Source organism: Sorex fumeus, unplaced genomic scaffold, assembly GCF_029834395.1.
Source record: "Sorex fumeus unplaced genomic scaffold, SorFum_2.1 ptg000011l, whole genome shotgun sequence".
NCBI lineage: Eukaryota > Metazoa > Chordata > Mammalia > Eulipotyphla > Soricidae > Sorex > Sorex fumeus.
Genome location: NW_026606068.1, coordinates 5047566 through 5069732, shown reverse-complemented (window position 1 = coordinate 5069732; position 22167 = coordinate 5047566). Strand labels below are relative to the sequence as shown.

At 60.2% G+C, this 22167-nt stretch overlaps 1 protein-coding gene across 1 annotated transcript; it reads left to right on the top strand.

Annotated features, from left to right (window-relative positions):
- The first annotated feature begins 10396 nt into the window (after positions 1-10396).
- Positions 10397-21759, top strand: PGD (phosphogluconate dehydrogenase). Its single transcript, XM_056110986.1, has 13 exons — positions 10397-10508; positions 10702-10777; positions 11331-11510; positions 14412-14477; positions 14725-14843; positions 16858-16927; positions 18235-18369; positions 18490-18679; positions 20162-20292; positions 20375-20508; positions 21098-21197; positions 21279-21401; positions 21513-21759. The coding sequence occupies exons 1-13, from the start codon at positions 10501-10503 to the stop codon at positions 21630-21632; spliced, it is 1452 nt and encodes a 483-aa protein (XP_055966961.1). The 5' UTR covers positions 10397-10500; the 3' UTR covers positions 21633-21759.
- Positions 21760-22167: the final 408 nt, after the last annotated feature.

The following is a 22167-nucleotide window of genomic DNA, read 5'->3' as shown; positions in this document are numbered from 1 at the left end:
AAGAAGCTAAGAGAGAGGATAGGACAGGACAGGACAGACTTTATTTAGGGCGGCAAGGGCTTATATACCTATGCATACCAAGCATCAGGTAGTGACACAAAAAGTTCATGTCCATACACAAAAAGGTCATGTCCATACACAAAAAGGTCATGTCCATACACAAAAAGGTCATGTCCATATATGGTTAGGAAAGTTACAAAGTCTATACGTTTCACATACATGATTAATCATTGTCAGTTACTTCTTGTTTTTGCGGACAGCTGTGACAGATGTTTCCTCAAGATAACCATACATAGCACAGGATTTGCCTGCTGTGGGTCACGCAGGCCCTTGGTCAGTTAAATGGCCAGCTTCCCACATCTCCCCCTTCCTTTACTATAAAAGACGCCAGCTAGGGGGAGCATTGACTGGACCCCTCCAGGATATCAAGAAGACCTCTGTTTTGCGGAGGGGAGGAGAGTAGACTGAGCCCCGTTTCCCCTGCTCACCCTGCTAGCGGAGGGGAGCCGCGGAAAAAGGCCAGCTTCAGGCAGAGGAAACCTCCATGCAGGCCCAGTGTACTCCGCAGGGAGTCAGTCGGAAGCAGCTCTGAGGCCTCCCTTGCAGTGCTTTGCCAGACACCTAGTGGCTGGGTGACAGTGGAATAGGGGTAAAGTCTGACTCTCTACACCCGCGGTACCAGGAAAAGAGGGACGAGGGGGCTGGCCGTGAACAAGTCAAGGTCTGGTCCAATTGACCGTGACCTGCGTCCCGACTTCTGCATCAGCAGACCTCACGGTAGCATAACCCAGGGCAGCATCTTCCAAGCGATGATGAAGCACTTGTATGGAATTGGCAGACGAGGAAGCTAGTTGTCGCCTGACAGAGGCAATCAGCCTATCAAAGATGCATGGTCCAAAATTGGCAATCAACCAAAGGGCAGTAAGCGGGGCTAACAGAGGTAATAGATAGGGTAACAGGGAATGAACGCCCCACCCACCCCGAGACGGAGGATTCACGCTCTCGTCCCCTCTGCTCTATACCTTCCCGAAGCTCGCGCATGGAGTCCTTAATTACACCACTGTGGTTGACATAAAAACAACATTCCTCCCCCAAGGCGACACATAGTCCCCCTGCTTTCATAAAGAGCAAGTCCAGTCCTCTGCGATTCTGGAGGGCGACCTCTGAGAGAGAGAGGTGAGGGATTCCTCCATTCGGGAGAGGGAACGCTCCAATCGTTCGAGATCGGCGTCAACAGCGGCCCCGGAGAGAGGTGAGCGCCGAGTGGCCTTGACCACTCGGTCAAGGCAGCGATCCCTGTGCTGGTGCCAGCAAGGCTGAGCGTGAGGTGGGTAGTGACAGTGACCGCTGTAACCGGGTCACGGCGCACACGGTGCGGGGGGGGGGGGGTAGGGGACCAATAGTCAAGCAGGGCGTCTCTCAGATGAAACGTCACGCGGAGAAGAACAAGGACGGTGCTGCAGAAATCCCGATGGAGGTTGAAGACAGAGCCGGCCAAGTGGGGCGTCAAACCGGTGACAGAACACAACCACCAGGCTCCTTCGGAGGGGGTGGCCCATTGATGGATCTCTAAAGATGGGTTTGGGATGGTGGGGTGACATCTGGACTAGAAGGAGCTCGGAACGGAGCCCACGCAGAGGCCAAGGCCGGAAACCGAGAAGACATCGAGGGCAACCGGCAGAGTTTTCCAGTGGGCGGGGGGGGGGGGGGGGGGGGGGGATGAGAGGGAGTAGGAGGCATTGTAACCAAAAACATCAAAAAAAAAAAAACGGAGGGGATGGTAATAGGCAGAGCCAGCAGCTCTTGGTCGCTTGGGGGGAGGTCGCATTCAGGGATGCAAAGGGGGTGTCCACTAGGGCTCGGAGGGCATCCATAGAGCCAGACAGGAGAGGCGGCAGAAAAGGTGGGGGGGGAGGGGAAAGAAGGGGGAAATGTTGTGGGAAGGGCCTACCTGATCTCCGGAGTTGTAAAGGGAACAGGCGGATGGAGTGTGGGACGCAAATGTGACGGACCAGGCCGTGTGTCAGGGAGGGCTTGGGATACGGTACGGCGAAGACGGAGAAACCACCCAATCGGGTGCCCTTCTAGGGTTGAGCCACTCAAGGTGACTCCCCAGACCAGGCCGTTAGTGGCCCACCGGGAAGGAGGAAGGGTTCTTGCTGCCTGGGTGAAGGAAAGCCGAAAATTCCTGCAAATGGTGTCGCCTGCAGGGGGGCGACAGCTGGACTGACCAGCGGGAGCAGAAAGATGTGAATAGGAGATGTAATCGGGGCGGGTGCTATGAGCCTCGACGGCTATGCCGGAGGACGCACAGTCCTTTGTAGCACAGAAGTAGACTCGGTCATCCCCGCACGCAGGATCCGGCGTGTGTCCAGGGCATAAGAAATGTGGCGTGGACCAGCTGGAAACACACGCTGACTTGGGCATCGGGGTGCTGTAATTATTAGCTACATGACAGTAGTCTACCTCTAAGTCGGGGAACCAAGAGAGGGTCTGGAGAGCGCATTGCTTCTGAACGAGTGAGGAAACCGCATGACGGGGAGAGTCGAACGTTTGTAGTTGTTCAAAGTACACTTCCCAGCAGATGGAGAGTGGCCTATGATCAGCAGACATTGGAGCGGAGGCATCCAGGGGACGAGACATGGTCGACGGCAGCCAGGTTGCCAGGAGGGCGGTCAGTACTCTCGAGGGGAGCAGCATCTGAAAGAGATAAAGCTTCGTTCTCAGGGCCCTCCAGGGCCCTGCGGTCGGGGGGCATGCTCTACCGCCTGGCCAGACGTTCAGGCAGCCAGCGGGCCGCTGCCTCACGGGCGTCAGAAACACAGGCGTGCCCCCTGCCCCAGATCAAGACCGGGTCCGGGCCATGCCACCGTGCGATGAGGGGGTCCTTCCATTTAGCCAGAGCGTAAGAGTCTTTGGAGTCAGAATGCCAGAAACGGTCCGCGGCACTGCGGCCATCCTTATCCAGGCTCGAGAAATTGAGCACAAACTGCACGAGGGAAGCAGCGTCTTGGGAGAGTTAGAGGCAACTAAGGGTCTCTTTCCTTCATCAATTTGGAGATCTGCATTTGAAGGGAAGAGTGGGCTCTTTCCACAATGCCCTGGCCTTGCGGGTTGTAGGGAATTCCAGTGGTATGCTGAATTTGGAATTTCTTACAAAACTCCTGGAACCTGGGCTGGGGCCATAGCACAGCGGGTAGGGCGTTTGCCTTGCACGCGGCCAACCCGGGTTCGATTCCCAGCATCCCATATGGTCCCCTGAGCACCGCCAGGGGTAATTCCTGAGCGCAGAGCCAGGAGGAACCCCTGTGCATTGCTGGGTGTGACCCAAAAAGCAAAAAAAAAAAAAAAAAAAAAGTCCTGGGACCTCTTCCCTGTGTAACCCGGGCCATTGTCCATCTTAATGTGCTGCGGCTTCCCCAGGATAGATAGGCAGTAAAGGACGAGAGTGATAACATTCTTAGAGGCCTCGCCTATCTGAGGAGATGCACATATATACCCGCTAAAAGTATCTATCACCACATGGACATATCTAAGCCGTCCAAAAGAGGAGACGTGAGTAACATCCATTTGCCAGAGTGCGTTAGGAACCAGCCCCCTGGGATGAACTCCCAGGTGGGTGCAGGCAGAAAGGTGACACGAGACTGGCACTGCTTTACGATTTGTCGGGCCTGCTCTCGAGAGACCTTGAACATCATTCTTAGAGTATTGGCATTAAGGTGATGAAGTGCATGAGCCTTAGTGGCCTCAGATACTGGGTCTGGACTGGAAACAGGGGCTGCCATTAGCCGAGTGGCCCGGTCTGCCATGTCATTGCCCTCAGATAGAGGGCCAGGGAGTCCAGTGTGGTGTGGGCTCTCAGATGGCCTACAAAAAAAGGGAAAGCGACGAGAGCGAATACATTGCTGAATCTGTAAAAACAAACGGGTCGCCCGAGAGGATTCTTTAACATAGCTCACAGTCTCAAGGAGAGGGACTGCAAGGGCCACATAGGCACTGTCTGGCACTATATAAATTGAAAACGGTATGGGGAAAATCCTGGAACACCTTGCAAACCGCCGACAGCTCTACCAACTGAGCGGATGTGTGTTCCGTGTGAGAAGAGACAACTTCTCCTAGACAGACACAGGCCGCCGTCCCATTGGAGGATCCGTCTGTAAAAATGGCGGGTGCCCTGGGGATCTGATCCTTCTTGGTGATGGATGGAAAGACCCATCTGTGGAGTTTAAAGAACTCAACTAGTTCATTAGGAGGATAATGATTATCTATAAGACCCTCAAAAGACACACAGGCTATGGGCCAGTCATCAGTGTTTTGAAAAAGCCAATTTACCTGGGTTTTATCACAAGGTTGAATGATAACATTCGGCTCTAGTCCAAAGTATTTCCTGCCAAACTCCCCACCTAACCTAATCAAAGAGGAAACAAGGGAGTAATAGGGGGTGAGAACTCGCTTGTGGGTGGAAGGCAGAGATACTCAGGAAACAGGATTACTCTGCCAAATAAGGCCCGTAGGGGGATGCAACGTAACAAAGATTATTAAGCTAAAAGGAAGATCATAATTCACTACGACAACGAATTGTCTACCAATGGCCTGTTCCAAAGGGCCCGTCGGGCTTCCTCCGTAAGCACTCGGGGAGAGCTGGGGTCCGGGTCACCCCGAAGGGTGTCAAACAAAGGCTTCAGATCATCAGTTGTTAGTTTAAGGTAGGGTCGAAGCCAATTGATGTTGCCCAACAACTGCTGAAAGTCATTAAGGTTCTTTAAATGGGACGCCATGAGCTGAGCCTTCTGGTCTTTGACCCCCGGTTGGCTGAGAATGACCCTAAGAATGAGTAGGGGTCAGCCATTTGAATCTTATCCTGAGCAGTGGAGAACCCCGAGGAAGTTAATATGTCAATCATATGTTTGCAACTTTGCATAACTATGTCTGGGTGCGGGCCAGCAAGTAGGATATCACCCATATAGTGCACAATGTAAAGGCCTGGTCATCATTACCTAACAGGGGCTATAACGCCCGCAACATACTTTTGGCACAAGGTGGGACTGTTAGCCATCCCTTGGGGTAGCACTTTCCACCGAAAACGCTTCATGGGCCCTCTAAGGTTAATTACCGGAACACTAAAGGCAAACCTGGGGCGATCATCAGGGTGGAGGGGTACAGAGAAAAAACAATCTTTTAGGTCTATAACTATCTTGTGCCACAAGGCAGGGATCGCTACGGGGGACGGTAGGCCAGGCTGTAACGCCCCCAAAACCATCATGGTCTTGTTTACTGCCCTCAGATCCTGGAGCAAACGCCACTTCCCTGACTTTTTTTTTTTTTTTTTTTTTTTTGCTTTTTGGGTCACACCCAGCAATGCACAGCGGTTACACCTGGCTCTGTACTCAGGAATTATCCCTGGCGGTGCTCAGGGGACCACATGGGATGCTGGGAATCGAACCCGGGTTGGCCGCATGCAAGGCAAACGCCCTACCTGCTGTGCTATCGCTCCAGCCCCCCTGACTTCTTCTTGATCACAAAAATGGGCGTATTCCAGGGGGAGTTGGTAGGTTCTATATGCCCGGCAGCGAGCTGCTCCTGTACCAGCGTCTCCGCTGCTGCTAACTTCTCTGAGGACAGGGGCCATTGATCTACCCACACAGCATCGTCAGTTCGCCAGATAATTTTACCAGCGTGGGGCACAGGCAAGTCAGTGGCTGTCATGGTAAATTTCCCAGTCCTAGTCTCCCTACAGAGGGGGAAGTGTCACAGGTTCAGTAACGCCCTGGGAATATTTGCCCAGGCCTTGGCCGGGGAGATAACCCTGCTGGAGCAAGAGACCAAGGCCTTTAGTATCCACGGGGATCAAATCCATCTGGGACAGGATATCCCTGCCCCACAAATTAATAGGCAAATCCGGGAGGGTATAAGGACGGACAGAGCCTTCCTTCCCTTTGGGAGTTCGCCATTTGAGCTCAGCCGAGCTCAACATCGGGTTCTTAGAGGGGCCAATTCCCTGAAGGTGTGTGAGGGACGGGGACAACGGCCACTTGGAGGGCCAATCCCTAGCGGTGATAGTAGTGGTGTCAGCTCCCGTGTCTATTAGGCCGTTAAAGGGCCTGCCAGAGACAGAAAGGGACAGGAGCGTCTTGCATTCTGCCTGGGATGGCATGAAGGAGGGAATCGAAACCGGAGGCGTTGGTGCTCCGGGGGGAAGAAAAGAGGGGGGTGCCAAGGGAAGCGCCCCAGTTGCCTGCTGCATTATGGGGCCCCGGGGCCGGTTCCGTGACGAGTTTCCTGGCCGGGACACTGTCCCAACCCGGCACTCGGATGCCCAATGGTAACCTTCCTTACACTTAGGACATAACGTGTGGGGTGCACAAGATCTTCCCCACTCAGGGCAATTCCGAAGGAAATGGCCAGGTTTATTGCAACCGAAACACACTCTAGGATCGACTGGTGTGGGGGCCGCGGGGGCGTTGGTTAGTCCCTTCAAGGCAGCCCTGATAGCCAGGCCAATCTTGTGGGAGGTGGGGTCTACATCAGCGCACAGCCGAAGATATTCAGAGAGTGTCTTGCCCCTCTTATGGGGGCGGAGGACGCCTTGGCAGACTGACTTGGCGTTCTCGTAGGCTAGGTGGCGAATAAATTCATTATCAGTATCTCCTCCTCCCATAAGGCGCTCGGCTGCCTCCATCAGCCGTCCCACAAAATCATTATAAGGTTCAGTGGGTCCCTGCCTGATTTTCGCCAAGGAGGTGAGAACGGAACCCTTGGAAGGAAGGCCTTTCCAGGCCTTCAAGGCCGCTGCCTGAACCTGCGTTAAGAGGCCGGGAGGGAATTGCACCTGAACTTCATTAGAAGAAAACGGGGCATTGCCCAGAAACTTATTCAGGGTCCAGGACGAGGAGGACCCAGCGGCGGCCAGATTACGCCTGGCAGTCTCCTGACAGCGGTCATGATAATCAGCCTTCCAAAGCAAATAATCCCCGCGGCTCAATACTGCGCGGGTCAGGGAGAACCAATCGTTGGGCGTAAGCCAAACTTCACTAAGGGACTCAAGCAGACTCAGGGTGAACGGAGCGGCTGGGCCACAAGAGGAGACCGCGCCCTCGAGGTCTTTAATATCGCTGAATTTCAAGCGGCTGTACGGCTGGCGGCCAGTTGCCCCCTGAGCGCGGGCTTCCGCGGGGTTCTCAGGCATAGGGTCCCCATCGTCGTGTTCCTCCTGAGAGTCCGCCTCCTGGGGTCCCTCCTCTGGACCCTCTCCAGTAGGTGGGAGGGCCTGGCTGCGACCCTGGGAGCAGAGAATGGGGAGGGACTGAGACTGGGGCTTGGGGCTCGATTTTTGGGGTGCCCGTGAGGTATCAGTAGAAGGGAGGACATCCAAGTCAAGTTGTCTGACCTGCCTGAGGAGTTCCAAGAACTCCCGTTTCTGCTGTAAGAAGGAGCGGAGCGCTTGGGTGTCCTGGGCCAGAGGCTGAGAAGCCAGACTTAGATTGGGGTCCATGAGGAGAGAAGGGGTTGTAGCCCCATAGAAAACATCAGGGTTATAAGGGGGAGGGTGGCAGAAGGATGGCACAGGATGGGCAAGAGTAGGAGGCCATTCAGGAGATCGGTGGCAGGCCGCCACATCCTCAAGGTCAGTGACATCCTTAGGGGGCAGGGCCTCAGGGACAGGGGATTCCCTGCTGACAGGATAAAGGCAGGCGACAGGGGAAGGGTCCTCCGGGGAAGGCGGTGATTTTTCGGATAGATCGCCAGCCTGGTCCTCAGGAGGCATGGGGATAGACACAGAAGGGCACGGTGAATGGTGGGCCTCCACTGCGCCTGGGGGGCCGGGGGAGGGGATAGAGGGAGGCCAAGAAGGGCCACGGGTCTGTGGAGCAGAGGGGCGGTAGTCCTTTAAGAAGGTCTCTGAGTCATGAACGATCTGTTTTGCATCAGCCTGAGAATGTCTGACCTGGAGAATCTCATTGATAAGGTTCCAGTAGGAAAAGGTCGGGACGGGGATTTTCTCGGGACCCCCCGTAGTAGTCCTTAAGACAGTCTCCCACACGGCCCCAGCGTTCCTCATCAACGGTTCCCTCTTGTGGGAACCATGGACACACATCTTCAAGAAGAAGGAAGAAATCGACAAGGTCCTTTTTCTTTACCTTGACCCCGCGATGTTTAAGGGAGGTCTTAAGGCCTCTAAAACAATTCCCTCTTCGTCAGGGTCTGCCCCATGACTACTGACGGCGGACCAAGGGACACGAGTGAACAAAAGAGGGGAAAAGAGAAAACTACAGAGGAGATAAAAGGGGGAGGACAAGTCACATGAAAGAGAAAAAAAAGACGTGACAAAGATGGGTCACTGTGAGGCCGACTCGGTGGGGGAGAGAATGAAGGGGAAGGCGCGACGTCACAGGGAGATCTCCCTCCCCAAAGGGAAATCCACTCAGGTGCTTGTCTGGCCGGTGGGGTGCTTAGCAGTAGTGCATCAGCCAATGGTGACTTATGGCCGACATCTAAGTCGGCACCACCCTAGACCTTATGCTCCCCAGGGAATCGCAGACAACCCACTCAGACTCCGTGACCTTTAGGGGACCTTAAGGGTGCCCAGTCCTGGACCCACAAAATCGAACCTCAGGTCGCTCATTCACACACATTCACGCAGACGAGACAATACAACATCGTCACAGGGAATGTGACCGTCTCAATTCACCCTCATGAGACTCAGTTCCCCTCAATGCCTCAGATTTCTGTGTCCCACACAGCCCCGACAGTTATTCTGCCGGGACGGGGATCCCATGAATAGGCTCACACTTACCTTTAGTGTGTCCTGGTGGCCACCGATTCCCATGAGTCGTTCGACGATCACCTCCCAAGCACGGCCCCACGTTTGGGCACCAGCTGCCGGGGGGACCCTCGAGTCGCCTCCCCAACCGGCAGGGAGGGTTCCGGGTTCCGTACGTACGTGCAAGGAGGGATCAACCGAATGAACACGCAGACGCAAGAAGAGACAAGAAGCTAAGAGAGAGGATAGGACAGGACAGGGCAGGGCAGGACAGGACAGACTTTATTTAGGGCGGCAAGGGCTTATATACCTATGAGTACAGGAAACTAAGCATACCAAGCATGAAGTAGTGACACAAAAAGGTCATGTCCATACACAAAAAGGTCATGTCCATATATGGTTAGGAAAGTTACAAAGTCTATACAGTTTCACATACATGATTGATCAGTCAGTTACTTCTTGCTTTCGTGGAGAGCCATGACAGATGTTTCCTCAAGATAACTGTACAGAGCACAGGATTTGCCTGCCGCGGGTCACGCAGGCCCCTGGTCAGTTAAATGGCCAGCTTCCCACACCCGCTGACTTCTGGGGAGGCCACCCCCAAACAGAACACATTTGCTTTTACTGCGATGCAATAATCACACAACCACCACCAGGAAAATTCTCTGTGGCAGGACACTGCTGGAAGTTCCTCTGCCCAAGTAACTAGGGGGTGGGACACAGCCTTGCTTCCCTGTGCAGGGGGGGGGAGGAGGCCCCCAGTCAAGCCCAGTGCAGGGTCCCCCCAATTCCCATCCCCATGGGCACCTTGGGGTGCGGCTTAAAAAAAACAGCCTTGGGGCCCAGAGCGACAGTACAGCAAAGAAAGCGCTTCGTGTGCCCTCCCCCTTGAAGGAACCCGGGCACCCCCAGGGGTCTCCCCAAACCCCCCTACGAGCGATCCCTGGAGCGCAAAGCCAGAAGTCAGCCCTGAGCACTCCTTCAGTGAAACCATCTAACTAAAATAAAGTTTTTTTTTTTTAAAAAAGGCTTCGGCCACGAGTCCACCCCAAGTGCGCAGTGACCAGTCACTCGCCGCCTGCGTGACTTGTGCAATCCGTGGTTGATCCCCGGGGGGCCGGGTGATCCCAGCGGAAAAACAGGAGGAGGGGGCGCAGCGGGAGGGGGTCCCCCGGCGGCGGCGCCCGGGGCTGACCCCTTCACTCAGGGGGAGGGGGCCCCCTGCCCTCGCTTCTCACCTGCACGGGGTGGGGGGGTGGCCACTGGCTCCCCACGCCGGCCGGCACCCCCCTGCCCCGTGTCCCGGGCCGCTCCCGCCTGCCCACCCGCACACCAGGTCCAGGGGCAGGGCCGGGTCCCGCGCAGGGGCCCTCGTGCTCGGCCCGGGCCCCGGACTGGGCCTGCGTGAGCCCCTCCCCGCGCGCCGGCACACCCCGCGCCCCGCACCCCGCACGCCGCACCCCTCCTGCGGCCCGCGCCCCGCGCCCCGCGCCCCGCTCGCGCATCGATGCGCTCGGCGCTCGGCTGGCCGGGCCCGGGAGGGGGCGGGCCCACGCGGCTCAGGTGGTGTAACAGGCGCTGCGGCCGGCCAATGGCCCGGCGCCTTGGCCCCGCCCCCGCGCCCTGATTGGCCGGCGCCGGAACGCGGCGGCCGCGGCCCGGGAGGGGAGCCCCAGCCGCTGCCCGCCGGGGTCCGCGCCCGCTTGCCCTGCGCCCTGCAGCTCCGCCGCGCCGTCGCCATGGCCCAGTGAGTGTCCGCCCGCCCCCGAGCCCGGCTCGGGGGTCCGGCGCCCGCGGGGCTGCAGGGGGAGGCCCGCCCGGGGTGCCTGGGAAGGGGCGGGGGGACACGCGGGACTGCCCGGGGGGCGTGGGGGCGCGGGCTGCGGTGCCCCGTTCCCGAGCGGGGGGCACCGATCGGGACTGACCGCCGGGTCTCGCAGAGCCGACATCGCGCTGATCGGACTCGCCGTCATGGGCCAGAACCTGATCCTGAACATGAACGACCACGGCTTCGTGGTAAGCGCGGGACCCCCCAAGCCAAGCCGGCCCCCGCTGCACGCCCGGGCCCAGGGCGCTGTGCGCCCCTCCGTGCAGAGCGCCCGCGGCCCCTGCCCCGCCCAGCTGAGCTGACCACCCCGCGGAGCCGGCACCAGGAAGCCCCCCTGGAGGTGTAGCAAGCAGCGCGCGAGCCCTCCGGGGATGTGCAGCCTCGCGCGCCCTGGGGAGTGCTCGGGGAGGACGGGGAGAGGGGGGAAGTTTCTGCGGAAACGCAGAGCGGCCTTAGAGGCCTGGCCCAGCCGCTGCCTTGGCCACTTCCTTAACGCCAGTGACCCCAGCCCGGGCAGTCGGTGACCTTTGCTTACCTTCCCTGCCACTTCATCCTACTTAAGTCCCTGCGCAGTGAGCAACCCGCCCCGGGACCTGCAACAGGGACGAGTCCTCCGCGCCAAGGGCCCCGCCCCCCCCAGCCTGGGGCTGAGCAGAAGTGCCCGGGCCTTGGTCAGGGCCAGTGGCCCGAAGCTGGGGTTTGCCCGCCCCGCCGCCTCCAAATCTGGCCTCTCCTCCCCAGGTGTGTGCCTTTAATCGGACCGTGTCCAAGGTGGACGATTTCTTGGCCAATGAGGCCAAGGGAACGAAGGTGGTGGGCGCCCACTCCCTGGAGGAGATGGTGTCCAAGCTGAAGAAGCCCCGGAGAATCATCCTGCTGGTGAAAGCTGGCCAGGCCGTGGATGATTTCATCGACAAGTTGGTGAGGCGGCCTTCTGCTCCCAGTCGCCCCACACTGTTCTGGGCTTGGGGCCACACCTGACTGGGGGCTGGGGGTCAGGCTACTACAGGGTCTCATAACCTGGGTTCCCTCATGCACCCAGCTCCAGCCCGCTGAACCCTCTCCTGGAGCTTGATTCTTTCTTTTTTTTCTTTTTGGGTTACTCCTGGCTCTGCACTCAGGAGTTACTCTTGGCGGTGCTCAGGGGACCATATGGGATGCTGGGAATCAAACCCAGGTCGGCCGCATGCAAGGCAAACGCCCTACCCGCTGTGCTATCTCTCCAGCCCGATTCTTTCTTTTTGCTGTTTCAACCCTTTTGTACTTAACTGGGTGTTATTGGTGTGTGTGTGGGGTGGGGCCCCTGGCACCCAGGGGCTGCTCCCAGCTCGGAGCTCAGGGTTTGCTTCCCATGCTGGTACTTGGGGGGATGGATCATGCAGTGCTAGGGCTAGAACCCGGGACTCCTGCATACCAAGCTCCAGCCCACGCGGCCACCGCCCAGCCTGCTTTAAAGATTTTCGCCTCCTTTATGTCCCGAACTGGAACTTCTCAGTCAGGGCAGAACCCTGACCTGTCTCCGGGTGAGCTTGCTTGGCAACCAGTAACCACCTGTCTTCTGTTAATAATGACCCCTTACACATCATTTACGAGGGCACCGGATGTCCCAGTGAGGGTGCCCAGGAGGGCCCAGGAGAGAGCCTGGCGGCGGAGTGCCGGCTCTGCGTGGCCCTGTCAGCAGCAGCCCCTGAGCTTGGGGCGGGGGTAGGGGGTGGCCCAGAAACAGAAGCCCCCTCGGCGCTTGGGATGCAGCCCCTCCAAGCTCTTGCCTGTGCGCCTCTTGCAGGAGGGAAACCAGTGCAGCCGCTGACCTCAGTGGCTCCCCGTGGCTGTTTGAAAACCCAGTTTGTTTGACGCTTGGGAGGCACATACTTGGGCCTGGCTTTTGTGCTCAGGGTCACTCCTGGCCAGTGAAAGCCAGCAGATGATGGGAGGACAGCGGAGAGATGGACAGACCCCCGACCATGGGCAGGGGAGCCGGCTCAGGGTTACAGCCCAGCGCTGAACCCCCAGACAACCCACGGCTTCCTCTGAAGGACAAGAAGGGGCAGACCAAGCTTTGGTTTGGTTTGGGGGCCACACCCAACTGCGCTTGGGGAACCATATGGAATGTAGGGGATCGAACCCAGGTCCACTGAGTGCAAGGCAAGCGCCCTCCCTGCTGTACTAGCATTCTGGCCCCCAGACCAACCTTTGTGGATGGCCACAGCCCAAGCTCAACCAGGGACTGTGGGCGGGGCCAGCAGGGGATGCGGCGCCTGATTGGCGCGTTCCTTCCTTCCCTCCCACTGCTGGGTGGGTCCAGCAAGGGATGCAGCACCTGATTGGTGTGTCTCTTCCTGCCCTCCCACTGCTGGGCGGGGCCTGTGGGGGATGCTGCAGCCTGATTGGTACGTCTTCACCTTCTATCTCACTGCTGGGTGGGGCCAGCAGGGCATGCAGCACCTGATTGGTGTGTCTCTTCCTGCCCTCCCACTGCTGGGCGGGGCCTGTGGGGGATGCTGCAGCCTGATTGGTACGTCTTCACCTTCTATCCCACTGCTGGGTGGGGCCAGCAGGGCATGCAGCACCTGATTGGTGTGTTTTTTCCTGCCCTCCCACTGCTGGGCGGGGCCTGCAGGGGACGCTGCAGCCTGATTGGTGCGTCTTTACCTTCCATCCCACTGCTGGGCGGGGCCAGCAGGAGGTGCGGCTCCCTGATTGGTGCAGTCGCGCAGATTCTCTTTCTGCCCTCCCACTGCTGGTGACTCGGGGCTCTTTCGCGCGGGAAATCAGTGGATGGGGTTGAACCCCCCCTGCGCTGACCCAGGCTGAGATTCTAGAACCGATCTTTGTTTTGTTTGGGGTGCCTCCGGCTTCCCGGGGTCCCTCATGGGGTGCTGGGGGCCTCTGCAGGAGGTGGTCCATCCGCAGGGCCCCTCTGGGTGTGCGGGGATGTGGGACCCGCGCGAGGCCCCCTTGGGAAGTGTGGGCACGTGGGCTTCCGCGGGCACTGCCCAGAGCCTGTTCCCGACCCTGAGCGTGGAGGTCTGCGCGGTGCTCAGGGACGATGTGGCGTGGGGGTCAGACCCAGGCCTCCCACGTGCCAAGCAGGTGCTCAGCCCTTTGGGCCCCGTGCCCGCAGCCTAAGCTCACCCTGGGTGTCCAGCCACAGCAGGACCAGCCAAAGTCAACAGTGCTGTGGCTCTCAACCCTGCCCTCCCTCCTGCCTTCACCCTTCCCTTCCTTCCACCCTCCCTCCTTCCTTTTCTCCTCTCCTTCTGTCCTTCCGACTGGCCTTCCCTCCTCCTTCCTTCCTCCTGTCCTCTCTCCTCCTCTCTTTTCGCATCCCTCCTTCCTTTATCTCTCTTCCTCCCCGCCATCCCCCTTCTCTTCTTCCTCCTCCCCCCCTTCCCATGTCTCCGCTCTGTGGCATGTCTGGTCACATGGGTACCTGCTGTTGGGAGGGGGGCTCCCTGCCTAGCTGTAATGCTCCCACATGTTATCAGAGGGGTTGGACCCCTCGTAGGGCTTCCCCAGCCCTAGCTGCTTTGTGGCCGGAAGCGACCTTCCCTGTGCCAGGGATGGCCCATGGCAGAGCCGCCAGGCTTGCCCAGGGTGTGCAGGAGTTTCTGGTTCAGGCAGGGCGCCTGGCCCTGCTCATTCTCCTCTTAGGTGGTCAGCTGCGTTCCAGCTCTGTCTTTGCTTCTTTCCCACATTTTCCTTCCCTTTTCTCTCTCTCTTTTCCTATAGTGGCAGGGCTGGACCCCTGGGTCTCCCCATCTCAGGCACGAGCCCGTCCCCGGCCTTGCTCTGTCCCCCTAATGCCGTGTCTGGTCCCAGGTACCGCTACTGGAGTCTGGCGACATCATCATCGACGGAGGAAACTCTGAATACAAGGACACCACCGTGAGTGGCCACGGGGTTCCTCCTGATGCTGAGAACATGCTAGAAAGACTCACTGACACTGCACTTTCGGGGTGGGGGTGGGGGTGCTCCACAGCCCGTCCCCAGCTCTGATGTCCCCATGCCCGGCTCCGTGGCCAGTCCCCGGCTCTGATGTTCCGGTGCCAGGTCCTGTCTGCGCGGAGCTGGCTGGCGGGTCCCCTGTCTTCCTCCCGCCCCCCCGAGCCTAGTGGGACATTCTCTCCCCTAGAGGCGGTGCCGAGACCTGAGCGCCCGGGGCATCCTGTTCGTGGGCAGTGGCGTGAGCGGCGGCGAGGAGGGCGCCCGCTATGGCCCATCGCTCATGCCAGGCGGGAACAAAGCCGCGTGGTGAGTCCTTTGCCCACATGGGGGCTCGAGCTTTGGGGTGTGCACGGCTTGGGTGCTGCCGGGGCGTCTGTGCGTGTCCCCTCCTGCCACCTCCCTTTCCTTTCTTCCATCCTCCCGCTCTCGCCTCTGACTCTGAGCCTGTGGCTTCAGGATCAGCTGAAGGTCCCGGCGTCCGGAATTGGTTCTGGGGGTGCCCCTGTGTTGGGCTTTCACGCCCCGTTGGCCACTCGGCTGCTCGGTGCTCCCCAGGGCGCGTTACCTGGGGGTGCTCGGTCAGGGGATGGGGGAAGGTGCCTCACGGTCCCCAGAAGGAATGGGGACAGTTCAACCTAGTGTCCTGTCCCCTGGGAGCCTGGGACAGGTGTGCGGCGAGGATAAGCCCTTAGACCTTGGATTCCGGAACAGATGGCCTCCCAGTATGGGAAGGCAGGTGACAGCCTAGTGGGGGTGGGGTGGGGGAGGGGGTGGTGACACACTAAGGTGGTGGGGTACAGTGACGCCATCAGAGCTGTAAGTGCCGAGGGGCAGACGGGTGGGGTGCTCCAGGCAGGTAGCACTACGGGGAGGGCGCTGGCCTTGCATGTGGCTGACCTGAGTTCAACCCCGGCACCCTGTATGGTCCCCCGAGTCTTACCAGGAGTCAGCCCTGAGCCCAGAACCAGGAGTCAGCCCTAAGCACTGCCAGGTGTGGCCCGAACATTAAAATTAAAAACTAAGAAACGTGGTGTATGTGTTCATGCTGTCTTAACCACGTCACCTAAACTACAACATAATTTTTTCTTTTGTTTGTTTTTTGCTTTTTGGGTCACACCCAGCGGTGCACAGGGGTTATTCTTGCTCTGCACTCAGGAATCACTCCTGACGGTGCTTAGAGGGCCATATGGGATGCTGGGGCTCGAACCCGGGCCAGCCGAATGCAAGGCAAATGCCCTGCCCTCTGTACTGTCGCTCTAGCCCTTACAACACAATTTTTTAAAAGACAAAATAGTAAAGCAGAGGAAAAGAAAATGCGGAAGTGACGCATGGGCAGATGGCGGTGTGTGGGAAACACCAGCCCGCCTGTGTGTAAGACTGTGGGGCAAGAGCCGGTGGGGGGAGGGGCAGGGAAGGAACTAGCGGCCACAGCACAGCGGGGAGGGCTCTGGCCCTGCACGCGGCCGACCCGGGTTCGATCCCGGCCGCCCCACGTGGAGTAATTCTGAGCTCAGAGCCAGGAGTAACAACCGCCGAGCGTCGCCGGGTGTGACCCCCCCTACACACTCCCCCCCAAAAAGAAAAGGAAATAGAGGACCCTGTGGGACAGATGTGGACAGGGAGAAGAGAATATTCTCTCAGGGTGTTTGGTTTCCAAGTTCTCTGGACTCGGGTAGGTGTTAGCACAAGTGCTCGCCTTGATCCCCAGAGGCGAGGGGCCCAGATCCAGCCCAAGCCCCGGGATGATAGGGGCCCCCGGAGAGCAGCCGAGGAGGCAAGCTGGGGGATGACTCACCCGAGGGCAGGCCCGGGTCTTGCTCACTGGTGCTGGGGGCTCGGGCAGGGTTGCTCTCGCTGCACGAACCCTCTCTCGGTGGCACTCGTCCCCAAGCCCGGGTCAAGTTGCCATAAGGTGCTAACACCAGAGGCAGGACTGTTGTCACCCTGGGAGCAGGAATCTCGGGCTCGCTCCTGTGAAGCTGTCGGACTGGCTGGGGCAGGAGCGAAGCCACAGGAACGAGGCCACGGGAGTGAGGTCGTGGGAATGAGGCCACGGGAGCAAGGTCACTGGAGCAAGGTCATGGCGGTGAGGCCACGGGGCAGAAGCGCCAGCGTCTGAGTGGCCTGAGGGGTGTGGAAGTGTGTCTGCCCAGGGCCGGGCTCCCGGGAGCTCTGATGAGCGTTGGTGCTGGCAGCCCTGCCTCAGGGCCTCGGGATCTGCGAGGAGGGACCGAGCACTTCGACTGAGCACTCCCCTCCTCCCAGGGAACCCTTGGGTGTCTGGGGTGTTGGCTCTGACGTCTGTCACTCCCGCCCACAGGCCCCACATCAAGACCATCTTCCAGGAGATCGCCGCCAAAGTGGGCTCCGGGGAACCCTGCTGCGACTGGGTGAGCGGACGGCCGCGGGGCCGAGAGTGTGGTCGGGTGGGGAACGGCCGTGGCAGGGGCGAGAGTGTGGCCGGGTGGGGGGATGGCCAATGGGGGGCCCACGAACGTGCAACCTCAGATCCAAACTTCGAGTTGTGGTTGAGGAACTGGAGGTGCTGTGTCCCCGCTGCATTCTTGGGCAGAGGGGTCAGGGTGAGGGGGTGGGCACGGGGTCTGTGTGGGCAGATGGGGGATGGGAGGGCATCTGGGGGGAGGGGCGTGTGGGCAGTGTTGTGGGTAAGGGCATATGGGGTCCTGTGTGTAGTGGCACTGTGGGTATGTGGGAGTTGGGTGCATGTGGGTACTTGGAGGTGGCGTGTACGGGGGTGTGGGCATATGGGGGCACATGTGGGTACTTGCTCACATGCTGGGGGTGGACCCCGGCCTCAGCATGGGGGCAGCCCGTCACTGCTCCTTAGGGCATCAGCAGGGCGGGGCGGCTGGAGCACTTGTCTGTAAGCCCTGGGTTGCCTTCCCATCACCCAAAGTCCCCTGAGCACTGAACTGGGAGCAGACCCCACTCACTCCATAAAGGGGAACAGGAAGGATGGGGTGAAATGAGATTTCTGTGAGCGACCCGTCTCTCGGATAGGGTGGCCTGGCGGTGTCCTGGTCCTGCAGAGTGGGAGGGCCTGGCCCACTGTCGGGGGAGCAGTGCCGGCCAGCCCGAGGGGGCTGATCCACTCTCTGTCCTCCCAGCCTGCAGCAGCTGTGGCCTTGGCTGCAGATCGTGTCCTGTGGGGCCCCAGCCCTGAGGCAGGAACTTGGGTACAGTGACCATGACTAGCCTCCAGGGCAGGCAAGGCCACAGACAAGGACTGTCGGGCTCCAGGCAGGGCCCCCGCTCTGAGCCCCACTCCTGTTGCTGTGTCAGCCACAACTTGCCAGCAGCCAGGCCCAGAGACGTGGGGCCGCCCCGACAGATCTGGGTGGCTGGGCACACCCCGGCCTCCAGCCCTGTAGCGGGGGCCGGCTGTGTGGGCTCTGGTCACGAGAGACGGGAGCTTGGGGTGAGACACTTCGGGGCGGGCAGGGGACAGCAGAGGGAGGCCGGAGTGAGGTAGCATGCAGGGGTGCGGCGTGTGGGGGCCATGGGCTGTAGGGGGTGAGGAGTGGGGAGCTGCGGGCCGGAGGGGGCGTGGGGTAAGGGACGCAGGGGTGAGGTGTGTGGGGCCGGTAGGCTGGAGCTGCGGTGGGGGGCACAGGCAGGGGTGGTTCTGGCTGCGGGTCCCTGTGACTCAGTTTCCCCGCGCCTGCTGTCGCGGCAGGTGGGGGACGAGGGCGCCGGGCATTTTGTGAAGATGGTGCACAATGGCATCGAGTACGGCGACATGCAGCTCATCTGCGAGGCCTACCACCTCATGCGGGACGTGCTGGGCCTGGGGCAGGACCAGATGGCTCAGGTGAGCCCGCGGGGACGGGCCTGCCGGGGTCCCCGGGTGGGGGTCACGGGGCTCGCCGGCTTCCAGCCTGGTGCTGGAGTCCCGGCCACTGTCTTCCTCACCCGTTCCCCCCCGCCCCAGGCCTTTGAGGAGTGGAACAAGACGGAGCTGGACTCCTTCCTGATCGAGATCACCGCCAACATCCTCAAGTTCCAGGACACCGACGGCAAGCACCTGCTGCCGAAGATTCGGGACAGCGCGGGGCAGAAGGGCACCGGGAAGTGGACGGCCATCTCGGCCCTGGACTACGGCGTCCCCGTCACGCTCATCGGTAAGGAACGCCCTGTGGGGTGGGGGGGCTCGCGGGTCCAGCAGGGGATGTGCGTGTGCCAGGCCCTGGGCTTGGCCCCTGGCATCACCCAGATGCAAAATTGGGGCTGTGGGGGCCGGAGTGATAGTCCAGCGGGGAGGGCGCTCGCCTTGCATGCCACCGACCCGGGTTCGATCCTGGCATTTCATATGGTCCCCAAGCACCGCCAGGAGTGTGTCCTGAGTGCAGAGCTAGGAGTAGCCCCTGAGCATCGAAGGTGTGACCCAAACACAAAAAAACCGTGGAGCCCAAGAGATAGCACGGCAGGTCAGCACCTCTCACACAGCCGACCCAGGCTTGATTCCTGGTGCCCCGTAATGCCTCTGCCAGGGCTGACTCAACACACAGAAACATTCAAGTGAAAATTTAAAATATAAAGGAAAGGTGGCCGGAACGATAGCACAGCAGGTAGGGCATTTGCCTTGCACGCGGCCAACCTGGGTTCAATTCCCAGCATTCCCATATGGTCCCCTGAGCACCACCAGGAGTAATTCCTGAATGCAGAGCCAGGAGTAACCCCTGAGCATCGCTGGGTGTGACCCAAAAAGGGAAAAAAATATATATATGTATCTATATATATGAAAATAGGGACTGAGGGAGGATGTGGGTGGTGGAAGTGGCCACAACTGACTGGGCCCCGGGCCCAGACACGTTTTGGCTAACCCCCACCCCCGCCCTCAGCATCCCAGGCCTCCATGCCTGGGGACTTTGTTCCTCTGCAGCCCGGGTGGGGCCAGGCTGGGAAGGGCAGCTGGGCGCCTCCTGACAGCTCACCTGGGCGGGTCACACCTGCCCTGTGCCAGAGTCCCAGTGCCGAGTCATGCTGTGTCTGCTAGTCCGGAGCGGCTGGGTCCCCGCCAGGAACGACCTCCCCGGCCGCTGGAGATGGCGCTGCTGTCCAGCGGTGTGTGGAGTGTCCGGGGTGCGTGTGGGCGCTGGCAGCTCTCCAGGGCGAGTGTGGCACCTCACACAGCCGTGGCAGGCGCTGGAGCAAGAGGGACGGCACTTGCCTCGCACATGGCCACCCCAGGTTCCATCCCCAGCACCCCGAGTGGTTCCTGAGCACTGCTGGATACTGGGTGCATCCCCCCAAAAAGTATATATGATGCTGAGGTGTTTCCCCTTCCGTAAAGTACAACAAATCCCTAAACTTCTGGAACGAGGGAGAGAGGGGCCCTTCATGTAGCTGGGGGCATCCAGGTCACTCCCTGCCCGGCCGGTGCCTGGGACCCCTGCGGGCTCTTGGGGAGCTGAGACACGGCAGGGGCAGTGAGGGCCGGAGGGCGGGGATGCGGGGGCTGCTTTCCCCCCGACTCCTGGTGTCTCCTGGTGTCTCGGAGGCAGATTGTCTGGGGTCGTGTCAGAGCCCAGAGAGTTCTGCCTGCCCCGGGAAGGCTCCGTGGCCCCTGGACTGTTTCCAGAACCTTCTCCCCATTCCTGCAGGGGAAGCTGTGTTCGCTCGGTGCTTGTCCTCCCTGAAGGATGAGAGGGTCGAGGCCAGCAAGAAGCTGAAGGGCCCCCAGAAGACCAGCTTCGGAGGGGACAAGAAGGCATTCCTGGAGGACATCCGGAAGGTGGGGGGCGGGGGGCGCTGGGGGCGGTGCAGGGTGGCCTCGAGGTCTCTGCCGCCCGTGACCCCGCACCCCGCACCTGCAGGCCCTCTACGCCTCCAAGATCATCTCGTACGCGCAAGGCTTCATGCTGCTGCGGCAGGCGGCCACCGAGTTCGGCTGGACCCTCAACTACGGCGGCATCGCCCTCATGTGGAGGGGCGGCTGCATCATCCGGAGGTGAGGGGGTGACACGTGGGCACGCTCACACACAGGCACACTCACACAGGGCACACTCACACAGGGCACACTCACACACACAGACACAGCACACTCACACATGGGACACACACGGGGCACACTCACACACATTGGACACACACAGGGCACGCTCACACACGCCAGGCACATGCGCGCACACACACACATACACACCAGGCACACACACTGGGCGTGCTCACACGCCAGGCACACTCATGCACGGGCACACTCATACACACACACACCCCGGGCATGCTCACATACACACACCGGGCGCACACACACACACACACATACACACACACACACACGCAAGGGGATGCTCACACACTGAAAACACACACACGAGACACGCACACACGGGAGACACACACACACACAAATATCAGACACATACACACCAGGCACACTCACACACACTGGACACACGCACACACATACTGGGCATGCTCACACACACACACTGGACACACGCACGCACACTGGACACACGCACATACCATGGGCACACACGCACCGGGCACGCTCACACTCTGGCACACTCACGCCGGCCTCTCTGCCCCTGCAGCGTGTTCCTCGGGAAGATCAAGGAAGCGTTTGAGCGGAACCCGGCGCTTCAGAACCTGCTCCTCGACGACTTCTTCCGGGCGGCCATCGAGCAGTGCCAGGTCCGCCGCGCGGGGGTCAGGTCGGGGTCGGTTGTGGGCACCCCGGAGGGCAGCCCCCTCAGTGGCCGCTGTCGCTTGCAGGACTCGTGGCGGCGGGTGGTGAGCACTGGCGTGCAGATGGGCATCCCCATGCCCTGCTTCTCCACGGCGCTGTCCTTCTACGACGGCTACCGGCACGCCCTGCTGCCCGCCAACCTCATCCAGGTGAGTGCGGCCGGGGGCTGGGGGGGCGGCAGGGGGCTGGGGGGGGGCGCGGCTGGGGGCCGGGGAGGGGGGTGCTGCCTCCAGACCCCAGCCTGGCCTCTTCCCTTCCAGGCCCAGCGCGATTACTTTGGGGCCCACACCTACGAGCTCCTGTCCCGGCCGGGGCACTTTGTCCACACCAACTGGACAGGCCACGGGGGCAGCGTGTCTTCCTCCTCCTACAACGTCTGAGTGGTCGGGGCCCCCCGCCCCCCCAGCAGAACATTCCGTGGCCTCTGTCCACTCTCGCTCCTGTTTTTCCAATAAAGCCCCTGAGAGCCCGGAGCCGTCCTGTGTGGCGGGTCCGTCCAGCGGGCACCCTGTCTCCCGGGGCTGAGCGGGATGTGTGGGCCCCCCACCCCCAGCGACCCGCCGGGCCGGGACCCCTCTCTGCACTCAATAAAATCCACTTGTCCTTGGTCACTGGTCTCTGTGCGGGCCGGGTGCCGGGGCTCGTCCAGGCCTTGTGCACCAGGAGGGGCTTTACCGCAAGCCCCCCATGTCCCAGCTCACCTCGGCCTCCTGGGACCTCGAATGGGGAATGCAGAGTCTGTGAACTCCGGGGGTTGGGGTGCTGAAAGGCCACTGGGTTTGGGGCCCCATTTCCTCACTGGGCTGGTGTCGCCCACGCCCTCTCTGCGGCTGACTTCCTGGGTGCTCTGGGCTTGTGGGACCAGGACCTGCTGAGTCATGGGACCGAGCTTCCTGGCCCCCAGCCAATGCACTG

What these genes read in the sequence shown, in the direction of transcription:
- PGD (XM_056110986.1), top strand. An exon ending in GGGAACCCTGCTGCGACTGG is followed by an intron (nt 16,928 to 18,234) that starts GTGAGCGGACGG and finishes CTGTCGCGGCAG; the next exon opens with GTGGGGGACGAGGGCGCCGG. An exon ending in TGCCCGCCAACCTCATCCAG is followed by an intron (nt 21,402 to 21,512) that starts GTGAGTGCGGCC and finishes CTTCCCTTCCAG; the next exon opens with GCCCAGCGCGATTACTTTGG.